This window comes from Mustela nivalis (genome assembly GCF_964662115.1).
Source record: "Mustela nivalis genome assembly, chromosome: 6".
NCBI lineage: Eukaryota > Metazoa > Chordata > Mammalia > Carnivora > Mustelidae > Mustela > Mustela nivalis.
Window position 1 is genome coordinate 107,569,043 of NC_139025.1, and position 14,847 is coordinate 107,583,889.

At 35.7% G+C, this 14,847-nt stretch overlaps 1 protein-coding gene across 1 annotated transcript in view; it reads left to right on the plus strand.

The window, feature by feature from the left end:
• The window catches only part of ADAM10 (ADAM metallopeptidase domain 10), a 137,785-nt gene that overhangs the window by 33,050 nt on the left and 89,888 nt on the right, over positions 1-14,847 (plus strand). The window contains exon 2 of the mRNA XM_082733756.1: positions 3,800-3,950. Coding sequence (XP_082589882.1) covers positions 3,800-3,950 — 151 coding nt within the window. The remainder of the gene's footprint in view (positions 1-3,799; positions 3,951-14,847) is intronic.

Here is a 14,847-nt window from a genome sequence, read left to right on the forward strand (position 1 = left end):
ATGAAAATACAAAAAAAGCTTAGAACAGTGAAATTTGCAATGTCTGACATCTATTTGATGAAAGATGATGAGGCGTGCACTGAAGCAAGAGAACAGCAGTCTCTAATGAGAGGAATAAACAATTAATTGGAGTCAACCTGGAAGTGACACAGATATTAGAATTAACAGACAAGAACATTAGAAGAGTATTATAGCTTTATTTCATGTATTTAAAAAGTTAAGTATAAACATAGAAAATAGAAAACAAATTTTAACTTCTAGAGATGAAAATTATACTGTTTTCAGTGGAAAATGCAGTGGATGGCATTAACAACAGATTAGATATTGCAGATTATTAGTGAACTAGAAGATATAGCGGTAGAAACAATTCAAAATGAAGAGAAGAAAGAATTTTTAATGAATGAGGAAAGCCCCCAGTTGACTGTGGGAAAAGTTTAAGTGACCTGATACACTTGTAATTTGAGTCCTTCTGGGGAAGGGTGGAAAGAGTTAAAAAAAAAAATTGAAGAAGTAAGTTTGAAAAACTGTCTACCCGTAGATCCAAGAATTTCACTGAAATAAAGCTCAAGAAACATGAAGAAACACATCGTAATCAAATTGCTCAGAGCCAGTGATAAGGAAGAAAATCTTAAAAGCAAACTAGGGAGGAAAAGATACATTATATTCAGAGGAGGAAAGATAAGGATGACAGATTTCTTCTCAGAAGGAATACAAGTGAAAAGATGGTAGAACAGCATTTTTAAAGTATTTAAAGAAAAAATACAAACCTGACAGCCTGGAATGCCCAGTGAAAATATCTTTCAAAAATGAAGACAAAATAAAGACTTTCAGACATATAAAAACTGGAAGAGTTTTTTTTACCAGCAGAAGAAGTGTTAGGAGGAAATCAGAAGGAAAATGATACCAGATGGAAATATAGATTCACGTAAAGAAATAAAGAACCCTGGAAATGTTAGAGATTTTTTCTTTGTTATTTAATCTAATTAAAAGATAATTGTCTGTTTCAACCAAAACAATAACAGTATATTGTGAGATTTATAAAAAGTAAAATATACAATGGCAATAACCTCTAAAGGTCAGCAGGAGGAAAGTGGAAGTATAGTAATGTCAGGTTCTTGTACCTGAACTGTTAATGGTAGACTGGGATAAGTTAATGATATATACCAAAAGCCTTAAAGCAACTACTGAAATAACCACACAGGATTTTGCTGATAATCCAATGAAGAGATAGTAATGGAATCATAAAAATAATTAGCCCAGGGGCGCCTGGGTGGCTCAGTTGGTAAAGCAGCTGCCTTTGGCTTAGGTCCTAATCCTAGGTTCCTGGAATCAAGTCCCACATCAGGTTCCCTGCTCCATGCTGGACTCCCCACTTAGTGTTGGGCTCTCCACTCAGTGAGGAGTCTGCTTCTCCCTCTGCCTCTCCCCTCATGCTTATGCTCTCTTTCTCTCTTAAATAAATAATAAAATAAAAATCTAAAAATAAAACAAAACAAAACAAAGACCCAAAACAAATGGGTTAAAAGTAAAAGGATGGGAAAAGATACACTATGCTAGTCCCCAAAAAAGAGGGTAATGGCCATATTAATACCAAAGTAGATTTTAGGACGTAGAATATTAAAAGAATAAAGATCATCTGATAATGATAAAGGATGAATTAATCCAAAAGGCATGATAATCATTAACATCTATGCATATAATAATAACAACTTCAAACATCAATGAAGCAAAGAACTACAAGGAGAAATAGAAAAAAAAATCAACCATAAACAAATTTCAATACTCCTTTCTTGAAAATAGAAGAGGTAGATCGAAATCATTAAGGATATAGAAGACTTGAACAACCTCAGCAACCAACTTGACCTGGTTGACATTTATAGAATACTCTGACTCAATAAGAACAGAGATTGACATTTTTGGAGCACTTACTGTTAACAGCAGAATACACATTATTTTCAAGTGCCCATGAAATATTTGCAAAGATAGATCATATTCTGGATTATAAAATAAGTGTCTGATTTTAAAAGGATTGATATATACCACAAAGCAAGTTTTCTGGCTATAGTGGGATTAAATTAGAAGTCAGTAACAGAAAGGTATTTGAAAAATATTCAGTATTTGGAAAGTAAATAACAGACTTCTAAAAGGACATGCAAGGGTCAAAAAGGAAATTCGAGAGTATGTTGAATAGAATGAAAGTGGTAACAAAAAAATCTATTGGATGCTGCTAATGCTGTATAATGGGGACATTTATAGCAGTAAACATCTGAATTAGAGAAGAAGCTAAGTTTTTTTTTTTTTTTTTTTTGAGAAGATAAGTCTTAAATCAGTGATACTACCTTTGGAAACAAACAAGAAAGAGCAGTTAGACTCAAAGTAAGCAGAAAAAAATGAAGAACAAAGTGAAAACCAACACATAGATAACAAAAATAATGAGGGAAAATCAAAGGAAAAGTTTGTTTTTTTTTAAATTTTTTAGAAGATCAGTAAAAATCAATCTCTAGCCATCCTAATCAGGAACGAAAAAGAAAAGATATAGATTACCAGTATCAGGAATGAGAGAGGTAACATCACCCCAGATTCAAAAGATATGAAAAGCATAATAAGGGCATATTATAAACAGATTTATTTCTGTAACTTTTAACAATTTAGGAAAAATGGACAAATTCTTACTGCTCACTTTAGATAACCTAGGGGTGCCTGGGTGGCTCAGTGGGTTAAGCCTCTGCCTTTGGCTCAGGTCATGATCCCAGGGTCCTGGGATCAAGCCCCACATCAGGCTCTTTGCTCAGCAGGTAGCCTCCTTCCCCCCTCTCTCTGCCTGCCTCTCAGCCTACTTGTGATCTCTGTCTGTCAAATAAATAAATAAATAAATCTTAAAAAAAAAAAAAAAGGTAGTAGATAACCTGAATAGCTCTTTATCTATATATGAAATTGAAATTGTAGTTAATTAACTTTTCACAAAGAGAACTTTAGGGCAAGATAGTTTTGCTGGTGAACTCTATGAAACATTTAAGGAGGAACTAATACCAATTCTATATAAAAGTGTACAGAAAATTGAAAAAGAGGAATACTTTTCCAACTCCTCTTTTACTCCAATATCAAACCTTGGCAAAGATAGTGCAGAAAAAGAAAGCTATAGACCAGTATGTCTCGTGACTGTAAAAGATAATACACCATGACCAAATAGGGTTTATTTCAGTAATGTGAAGTTGGTTTAATATTAGAAAATCAGTCAATTTAATTCACTATAATTAATAAACTAAAAAGAAAAAAATCCATATAATCAACTTACTAGTTGCAGAAAAACCAGGTGACACAAGTCAATATCTGTTCCTGATAGTTTTTATCAACGAAGTATTAATAGAAAATGTAACCTGATAAAAGACATCAAAGACAAACCTATGGCTAATATTCACACTTTTGTGTGTGGTTGAAATTCCTATTACAATAAGTTTTTTTTTTTTCTAAGATTTTATTTATTTATTTGACAGAGATCACAAGTAGGCAGAGAGGCAGTCAGAGAGAGGAAGGGAAGCAGGTTCCCTGCTGAGCAGAAAGCCTAATGGGGCGCTTGTTCCCAGGACACTGGGATCATGACCTGAGCCAAAGGCAGCGGCTTAACCCACTGAGCCACCCAGGCGCCAATAAGTTTTTTTAAAAAATGTATGTGAAAATACTAACATTAGTGAGACCGTGTTTCATACGTATTAGTAGATATTTGAATAATTGTGGAATCATATTAGAACTAGAATGGATCATCAGAATGATACTAATTTGAACTGTTTATTTTTTATAGGTCAGTATGGAAATCCTTTAAATAAATACATTAGACATTATGAAGGATTATCATATGATGTGGATTCACTACACCAAAAACACCAGCGTGCCAAAAGAGCAGTTTCACATGAGGACCAGTTTTTACGTCTAAATTTCCATGCCCATGGAAGGTGAGTAAATTTATTGCTGTGTCTGAAGTTTTCCTATATTTAACTTAAAAGAAGAAATTTTGTACCATAAATTTTCCTTCTTTAATGGAAAGGTCCCTATTTGGAAATTCAGCCTATACTAAAATTTGGCAATATGCAAATAAAAAGATTTCTATAAAAATGGATTATCCTTTTTATATTAAGGAAATAGTCAAATTTAAAATGTTTTTAAATTTATAAATCCAGTCTTATATTATTGGAGGATTTTTTAAAAAATATTTATTTATTTTAGAGAGAGAGAGATTGAGAGAACACAGGCAGGAGGAACAGAGGGAGAGGGAGTTAGAATCTTAAGCAGACTCTGTGCTGAGGACAGGGTGGGGCAAAGCGCTTATGAGATTATGACCTGAGCTGAAACCAAGAGCTGGATGCTCAACTGATGGCACCATGTAGGTGTTGCTAAAGAAGATTCTTTTTCATAATTTCCAACTACTTTTTATATGTCTTATGGGTTGATATATCTGCCTTAGGGGGCCAACAGTGAAGGTAGCTGGTTTTATGTCATTTAGTCATTTAATTTCTCAACTCAGTTTTTAAAAAAAATTATTTATTTTATTTATTTATTTTGAGAGAGCGAGAGTGAGCACAGGAGTGGGGTGGAGCAGAGGGAGAGAGAGAGACTGAATCCTACCAGGCTCCATGCCCAGTGTGGAGCCCAACATAGGGCTTGATTTTAGGACCCTGAAGTCATGACCTGATCCAAAATCAAGAGTCAGATGCTTATAAGTGACTGAGCCACCCAGGCACCCATAACTCCATTTTATCATTTCTAAAATGAGTTTGTAAACAGATTACCTATGTTAAGGGATTTTCAGATTTGTTAAGGGATAAAGAACAGGGAGCCAAGGGAGAATGGTAAAAATCACATTTAGTGCCTGGAGTGTCCCAGGTGCATAGATGCTTTATGTGCGTTTTCTTATGTAACTTCTCAAAACCCAATCAAGGTAAATATCTTTTTATATCTGAGAAAACTAAGGCTCGGAGAAGTTTAATGATTTCTTTATAGTTACACAGCATAGATTTGAGCCAGATCTAGTTCACTTAAACCCCATATTTTTTTTCTTTCTGTGTGTTAGGGGTACTCAGATACAAAATCTTGGAGTACTCTTTGTTAGACTCTCTCCCTTGCTTGCTGTAATAAGTAAATCTATTCCTTTTGTGTTTTTCCTACTGGTGTAACCCTGATTTATTGTTTAGCTCCTAATAGGTTTCCCAGCTTCCACTCCATTTATCATTAAAGCTATTCTGTGGACTTCTACAAGATGACTCTTCCTTAAATGCTTCCTTTTCCATGTCAGCTTATTGCTCTAAAGTCTTCAATTAATGATTGTAAGCCAGATTTCTTAACTTGGCTTTCAAGATTCTCTCTAAATTAGTTGTAGTCCATTTTTCTAAACTTTATTCTGTTTCCCAACATTAACTGTCTTTTTCACCTAGAATGATCTAATTGCTGAGTATACCATGAATGGTTTGTTTTCTGTGTCATTTATCTTAAATCTTGATCATTTTTTAATGTACAGTTCAAGTTCTGCTTCTTTAAAGGTTTACTTATGCCTTCCTTGGAACCTTTAAATAGGTGAAATGTGCCATTGGCAATTTGATTCATTCTATCTACCTTTTCATGTATTTCATATTTATTTTTCTATATCTGTGTTTTTGTTCCTCACAGGAAGACATCTTGGCTACTATTTAGTAATGTTTATTATTTGTACTTATGCTTAAGTATACAGATGTACAGATGCTTAAGAAATATATTAGTGGGGTGCCTGGGTGGCTCTGTGATGTAAAGCCTCTGCCTTCGGCTCGGGTCATGATCCCAGGGTCCTGGGATCCAACCCTGCATCGGCAGGCTCTCTGCTTGGCAGGGAACTTCCTCCTCTCTCTCTCCTCTCTGCCTGATTCTCTGCCTACTTGTGATCTCTGTCTGTGAAATAAATAAATAAAATCTTCAAAAAAAAAGACATTTAATGGATGAAAAATCAGATAATAAATGCTATGAAACAAAGTATTTCCTTTCATGAAAAAGGAAGCATTTAAGGAAGAGTCATCTTGTAGAAGTCCATAGAAGAGCTTTGATGATAAATGGAGTGGAAGCTGGGAAATAAATGTGTTACTTAGATTAATTTATTTTCCATATTAAAAAAATGATCATTGTGGAAAAAAGCACTTTTAAGTTATAAAATCTCTTACTTTGATTCAAAGGAGGTAAAAAGTTTCATTTTAAGGTCTGTTTTTCCAGATAAAAATTTTAGTGGTAATAATTCATGTAAGTTTTTATGACCCTTACCTTCAGATATTTTTAAATTATCCATTCTTTATTAGTGCCATGAAATAATAAGCAATCATTAAGCCTTCATAAGTTTTTAGTGACCACCTCAAAATAAATTTAATACTGTATTCCAAATACAGTGTAACTACTAAAAGGAAAAGTTTAGATTCTGGCTGCCTTTGGTTTGTATACCACATTTCTATTATATCATTAGATTTTTGTGTTTTTATCTTTCACATAATTCATATTGAGCTTGTGGCAAAACTAAATTCCCAGACTCCCCCGCCCCTTTCCTTTGTGTGTTTATGTGTGTGAGTGGGTGTGAGCATGTGAGTGCATGCTGTTGTTTATTAATCCAAAAACTTATTTATTGACTGCTAGTTAAAGGTTACCTAGTTTAGGCTGTGGGTAGTAGAAACATAAATCAAACATAGACCTAATAGGGGCAGCAAGATATGGGTTAGCTGTTTTATAAGAGGAAAATGTGATGTGGTGCTTTATAGGTAAAAATACTATAGATATTCAGATGAGGGAGAACTTACTTCTTCTCTCAACAAAGGACCTGGAGCCAGGTCTTCAGGGGGAAGTCTGCTTCTCCCTCTCTCTCTGCCTGCCTTTCCCTCTGCTTGTGTTCTCTCTCTCTTTTTCAAATAAATAAATAAAATCTTAAAAACAAAACAACAACAATGAAAAAACAACCTTGTGCCATAGAATGTGGTCATTGTAATTATGTCATAACCAAAATGTGGTCATTGTAATTATGTCGTAACATATGTTAGTTAAAAATGTGATGATGATCTGATAATTTTATTTTTGTTTCCTTGCAAAGGTCTACAAAATGACCTGGTTGGTGTAGTTACAGATTTCCTGCTAAGTCTCTCCTACTCCACCATATACAAAATGTTAGTTTTGGTACTCTACAATCCCTCATAAATAGGATTTGTATTGGTACACAAATTATGGGTTATTCATTTGGTAACAATTTGTAATACAAATGAGAAGAGAAGTGACTATGGTAAAACAGCAGCAGTGTGTCCATTGGAAGACCAAGCTTTATTGTGTATATAGTTTTGGAATGACTTTGGGCAATAGTAAGCTCTAAAATGTGGGCTGTCCTTGTGCATTGTGACTAGACTTGTTATCTGTTTTTCATCCTTTTTTCCCCCAAATATTTTCTTTCTTTCTTTATTTGACAGGCAGAGATCACAAGTAGGCAGAGAGGCAGGCAGAGAGAGAGGAGGAAGCAGGCTCCCTGCCAAGCAGAGAGCCGGATGCGGGACTCGATCCCAGGATCCTGAGATCATGACCCGAGCCGAAGGCTTAACCCACTGAGCCACCCAGGCGCCCCTGTTTTTCATCTTTTAAAAAATAGTCAAGTAGAGTTTATGTTTCCTGATTATATAGTAAGGCTTAATCCCCTAAAATCTGATCACTATATTTTAATAAATTACAGAACACAATAAATACTATGCAGTTAACTGAGAAAAGAGGAAAATACTTGAAAAGGGTTCTGCTTAGACATTTATGACTTGGATTTCTCATTACTAGCACAGTCTCTGTGTGTGTGTGTGTGTGTGTGTGTGTGTGTGTGTGTGTGTATTAAAGTCATTCTTTGTGCTCTTTGTTTTATGCTTAAGTATATGAGTGTGTGTGTGTGTGTGTATTAAAGTCATTCTTTGTGCTCTTTGTTTTATGCTTAAGTATATGAGCAAATTTCCTTCCACCTGGCTTCCAAGTGTCCTAAATAAGAAAGGGTATATCACATTTCAGGTTTACAGATATTAATGTTAAATGCAGAAATGTTAAGATTCTTTAAGCCCTAAGTCCATTCTTAAGAATTCCATGAAAAGCCACTTCTCTTGAAATAAAGTTTAAAGTTGTTTAGGGGCGCCTGGGTGGCTCAGTCGTTAAATGTCTGTCTTTGGCTCCTGTCATGATCCCAGGGTCCTGGGATGGAGCCCTGGATCAGTCTCCCTGCTTGCTGGGAAGCCTGCTTCTCCCTCTCCTACTCCCCCTGCTTATATTCCCCTTCTTGCTAACTCTCTGTCAAATAAATAAAATCTTTAAAAAAAAAAAAAAGCTAAGTTGAGAACTGATGATTGCTCTGAGTTTTACTTCTTCAATAGGATTTCAATCTGAAACACCGTTTTTATTTTACATGTTTTTAAGCACTAAACTAGGCTTTATGTGGAAGAGATGGAATGAGTATAAACAAAAACAAAAAAAGAAAACAAAAAAAAAAACCTAAAAAGCTGAGCTTTCTTCTGCCCATTTTGAAAAAGGAATGGAAGTAAGAGTATAAAAGTACTTTTCTGGTGTGCCAGGCGGCTGTTAATCTCAGGGTTGTAAGTTCAAGCTCCAAGTTGGGCATGCAGCCTACTTAAAATAAAATAAAATAAAATAAAATAAAATAAAATAAATTTTAAAAATGCCAAAAACGTGTTCATAAAAAACAGGCTTTTGATGTCAGAGTTTCTAGAGTTGATGATTTAGACAATAAGTGTCAGAAATTGCATATATTTTAGTAGTAGAAAAACCCATCAATCACTTTCCTCAATTGTAAATTATATTTCATACTAAAATATTGCACGTGCAGCTGGGTCTTTTATGAGGTAAGTTCTCCAGCTTAGATGATTTACTTTGGGTTCATAGCTATCCTTGTTTTTTTTTTTTCTATTCTTCAATTGATTAAGCCCCACGTAAGTTGTGCTGTTTCTTAAAAGTGAAGCAAGGATTTTCTATAATTAAAAGTTATTTAAATGTTTATTTATTTTGTTATACTTGAAAATCCTTTATATAACTATTGCATGGATATGTTAAGTTTCTTGGTTTTATACTTGTTAGGTTGTTTTATTAAGCATTAGTGAAGTCTCATATAGTTATATGCTACTTTAAAACTGGTAACTGTTCAAAAATTTTTTGGTAATGACATATATAGTTTCTTTTTGAAAAGCTTCTGAATACTGAGATTCCTCAATTGGTTGTATCATAACCTCTTTTCTAACTTCTTAGAAGTCTTTGGTTCTTTGGGTTAACAATTTTTTGAGGGGAGGATTGACAAATATTTTAAAAGATTATTTATTTATTTATTTGACAGAGATCACAAGTAGGTAGAGAGGCAGGCAGAGAGAGAAGAGGAAGCAGACTCCCTGCTGAGCAGAGAGTGAGAGCCCCATACGGGGCTCGATCCCAGGACTCTAGGATCATGACCTTAGCTGAAGGCAGAGGCTATAACCCACTGAGCCACCCAGGCGCCTCTTTTTAATACTTGTACATAGGGATAAAATCAAACTGTTCATTTGTGTATGAGTCTCTGAAATCTTTTAACCACTTTGAACTAGTTCTAAAACAGTCTGTGCAGGGAGAATAAGGCTGAATCAAATCAAATGTAAACCAAAAGTGTAACATCTAAATAGAGTCTTATGTTGGTATGGGACATATAGTTGTGTAATATAGCAGTATGTTTTTTTTTTTTTTTAAACCGCAAACCACAGATTGATTTGAATGGAATTTTGATCTCTGGATTGAACAAATGCATTGTGCATTTCTTTCTTTTTTTTTTTTTTTTTTAGATTTTATTTATTTATTTGAGAGACAGAGATCACAGGTAGGCAAGAGAGGCAGGCAGAGAGAGAGGAGGAAGCAGGGTCCCAGCTGGGCAGAGAGCCCGACACGGGGCTTGATCCCAGGACCCTGAGATCATGACCTGAGCCAAAGACAGAGGCTTAACCCACTGACCCACCCAGGTGCCCCTGTGCATTTCTTTTTAAGTTTATTTGAGCTACAAGAGATGTTTCTCCAGCTTTAATATGATGTAATATACTAAGTCCACTTTCATGTTTTAAGCACCTAATGTATTCCAGGTACTTTAGTAGTCACTAGTAATAGAGTAACTGGACAGGTCCTTACTGGTGAGGAGTTTATGGACTCGTGAGAAAGGCAGGTATTGGATTAGGAATAACAGCTGTGATAAATATTAAGAAAGGAATGTTAAGAAGATTGCTATAGGAGCATTGGGGGATACCGTCTTGTTTGAAGGTCAGGGAAGGCTACTCTTAGGAGATGGCATTTAAACTGATCCTGGAAAGATGACAGAAGAGGAGTTGGTTAGCCAAAGAAGGGAATGAAATGTGTTCTTGACAGAGGAAACAGCATGTGCAGGGATACTGAGATGAGAAGTGGCATGTTTATGGAATTGAAGGAATTTCGTTATATGAGGGGGTGTAAAATATGAGGGAGAATGGTTCCAAATAAGACTGTAGTTGTAAGTAAGAGCCACATCTCTGAGTGTTTATGTAAGTCATGGTAATAATCTTTTATTTAGTCTTGGAAGGTTTTTAATGATAAGTAACTGTGTAAAGTTTAAAAAGTTCAGTCTGGCTGCAATTGAAGAGTAATTTGGAAGGAAGTTAAACTAAGAGCATTGAGGCTGTTGAGGAGGCCATTGCACTAGTAGTCCTCATGGGAGGTGGTAGCCTGCATTAAGCTGGTGTTAGAGGTGATGAAGGAGAGTGGATAAATTTAAGACATTTTAAAGGTAGAATTTATTGAGCTTGGTTGATACATAGGTATAAAAGGAGTTATATAAGCCAGGAATGCTTTCTGGTTTGAGCAACTGAGTGGCTACTGGGTCCACTTAGATAAGGAATATTGGAACAGGTTTAAATTTGAGGAGAAATTTGGACATGTTTTGTGGAATTCATGAGGAGGGCCTAGGAGAGAATTAAATGGCAACAATTTAAATTTAGGTGGTGACTGGGGGGGAAGCAAAGCCTGATGAGTGGTAAGAAAAGTAGAAAACCTGAAAGTGTGGTATTCCAGAAGCCAAGGGAAACAATATTTCAAGGAGGGGAATGGTCAATTGGTGCTTCTTGCTTTTGTTATGGTGAACATTAGCAATATTCCTAATCTATATTATTTACCCTTTTTTGAATTTCTCTAGTTTTGATGATTTTGCTGGATCTAAATGCACAGGGTAGTCCAGATTTGGATACATCATGGTCACATATAAATAGCTATGGTAGCAAAATAGCTTTTTTTGTGTGTGTGAATTTCTAATGATTCATGAAAATAGCCAATGTATTTTTAGGCATTTTGGTTTTAAGAGCATATTGGCCAATATCTTTGACAACCATCTGTACTAATTCTGTGGTGATCGATTATAAGGACTCCAGTTGTCTTTTGAGTATAGCATGGCTCATTTTGACTTAAATGTGTGAAGCAGAAACACATCAGTTAATTTTAATTAATAATTTTTATGCATCTTTGAAATCTTAAATTATAATCACTTTGTATTAGGTTCACAAACTCATTTCTGGGAGAACAATGCTGAATGAACAGATCATGTATGAACACATAGCATATCAAGAATCTTAGAAATGGTAGTAGGGGACAAATAGTTGTGTTATAAACAGTATTCATTGTTTTTTGTTTTTGGTTCATAGTAAAACTGTTCAGACCATGTACGTGACACCCAAAATCTTCTTACATTTCAGTTTTACAAATAGCTTACTCCCAGTTGTCAAACTGAGTGAGCCTTTCACATTCTAAATCTTGAGAGACTTTAGAGGTCACTTTGTCCAGTGTAATATTGGATGATATTTTTGAGACATGGTCATTCAGCTTCACTTCTTTGTGTTTCAAGTCCCCAAATAGGAAATGTTACTTGTGCTTCCCGTGAACATTTAAGAATCTGCATATATAATATGCTTTTTTTCCCCTACTAACTATAAAGTGAGAAGATGAAGGTGGTATCTTGTATTTATTTATTTATTTAGTTTTAAGATTTGTTTATTTATTAGAGCAGGAGTTCAGCAGGGAGGGGCAGAAGGAGATAGAGAGACTCTCAGGCAGACTCCCTGCTGAGCACAGAGCCCAGCCCCAAAACCCTGAGATCATGACCTGAGCTGAAATGAAGAGTCAGAGGCTCAAGTGACTAAGCCACTGAGGCACTCTAATGGTGGTGTCTTCTTCCTAAGTTCTTGTCACTTGATCATTAATCAGTTAATCATAGTTTATTAGTATAAATTGTAAAGTAGAAGTTCTTACCATTTTGTTCTTTTTCTTTTGGAAGTTGGGATAATCAGGGAGGCAAATCAGAAAACTATCAAATGTTTGGCAATAGCAGAGCAGCAGTACATCCCTTTCATCTGAAACTTTATCTTAAGTGGGAGGGAGATTTAGGATAAGAACTGAGTATAGTACTCATCCATAGGGAAGGAAACGTGAGCTGCTTGAATAGCCACGGTTGGATGGGGTGGAGCCTGGGAGTAGAGCTTGGAAGAGGTATCTGGATCCTTAGGCCTGTTTGGGTCTGGATAGTTAAAAGGGGCACTGGAAAATGTGGATAGGAGTAGAATAATTGAGGAGCACGGGGAAGAGATAATGATAGGTTTTATCTTTAAGAAAGAGAGATCTGAGGTGGGCCTGGGTTGGACAGTTGGTGAAGCCTCCATCTCCTGGTTTTGGCCCAGGTTGTGATCTTGGGGTTGTGAGATTGAGCCTTGCATCAAGCTCTGTGCTAAGCAAGGAGTCTGCTTGGGATTCTGTCTCCCTTTCCCTCTGCTCCTCCTACTTGTGGGCATGCTCTCCCTCTCTATAAAATAAATAAATAAATCTTAAAAAGAGAGAGAGAGCGAGAGCTCTGAAATATTGAAATTGAATGCAGAGGGGCAAATTTCCTTCCTGCTTCCCCCGAAACGGCAATAGGGAATATTGTAGTTTGAAGGGATACGATGATAGAGATGTTTCAGAGTGTTTTCCACATGAAGAATAACCTGCTAGCTGCTCAGACAAGTCTTCACTAATTCAGCAGAAGTTTTGGAATCCCTTCTCTATGCTAGATATTCTATCTTATCTTCTGCTCTCCTCCTTTTTTTTTTTTCTTTCAGATTTTATTTATTTATTTGACAGAGATCACAAGTAGGCAGAGAGAGAGGAAGGGAAGCAGGCTCCCTGCTGAGCAGAGAGCCCATGCAGGACTGGATCCCAGGACCCTGGGATCATGACCTGAGCTGAAGGCAGAGGCCACCCATTGAGCCACCCAGGCACCCCACCTCCCCTGTTTTTTGATTTGTTATTTATTTGTTGATTTTGAGGTAAGATTGGTGTATATAGCATTATATAAGTTTTAGGTCTCCAACATTATGATTTCGTATTTGTATATACTAGAAGTAATTACCACCCTAAGTCTAGTTATCCTCCATTGCCATACACTTGATCCCTTTTACCCATTTTGTGTACCTCCCAACCCCCTCTGCTCTGGTAACCACCAGTCTAGTCTGTTCTCTGTATCTATGAGTTTGTTTTTGCTTTGTTTGTTTTGTTTTATTTTTTAGATTCCATATGTAAGTGAAATCATATGTTATTTGTGTTTCTGTTTTTGACTTATTTCACTTAGCAAAGTACCATCAAGTTCCATCCATGTTGTTGTAGATGGCAAGATTTCCTTTTTATGGCCAAGTAATATTCCATTGCATAGATATAGCACATCATCTTTATCTTCATCCATCAGTGAACACTTAGGTTTGTTTCCATATCTTGGCTACTGTAAATACTTAAGTGAACATGGGGTCCATAGATCTTTCTGAATTAATATTTGAGATTTTGGTTCAGATTCAAACTCTGATTTTATTTGTATGATCTAGGTCATATCAACCTTATCTGATCTGTGAAATTAATAATACAGGTGATCCTTATGATTTTGTATGTTTGATTTATGTTAAATATCTGGATAACCCTTAAATCCTATCATTGTTTTAGTGTTTTATAGAGGCATGTCTTGGAGTACTGCAGGTTGGGTTTCAGACCACTGCAGTAAAGCAAACATTGCAATAAAGCAAGTCAAATGAATCTTTTGGTTTCCCAGCACATCTGAAAGTTAATGTTTATACTATACTGTAGTCCATTCAATATGCAATAGGATTATATGTAAAAAAAAAGGTATATACCTTAATTAAAAAATACTTTGTTAAAAAATGCTAAATGCATCATCTGATCTTTTAGCCGTTGTAATCCCTGATCACAGATCACCATAATAAATACAATAATAATGAATAAGTTAGAACTATTGTGAGAATTGCCAAAATGTGACACTGACATATGACGTGAACAAAAGCTGTTGGAAAAATAGTGCCAATAGACTATATGCAGGGCTGCTACAGACCTTCAGTTTGTAAAAAAACCACACTATCTGCAAAACATGATAAAATGAAGCACAATCAAATGAGGTATGCTTGGAGGCTCCTGACTGGCTTAGTCAGTTAGAGTATGCGACTCTTGATCTTGGGGTTTTAAGTTCAGGCCCCATGTTGAGTGTAGAGATTGCTTAAAAATAAAATCTTCAAAAACAAGAGGTATGCCTATATTCAGTAGTTTTGCTTGCCATTTGTTTAGTTAACATAACAGTTGCATAAAGTCAGAGGTGTTTACAGAAACTTTTTTTTTCCCCTCTCCAATAGATAAATCTTATTCTCACATAATGTAAAATACATGTAGTCTTGTGTTCTGCGATGATGCCATTATGGCGGACTCTTCCCCTTGGCTCTCCTAGTATGGGAAAGACTTAAACTAGTGATCTGTTTGTCTTCT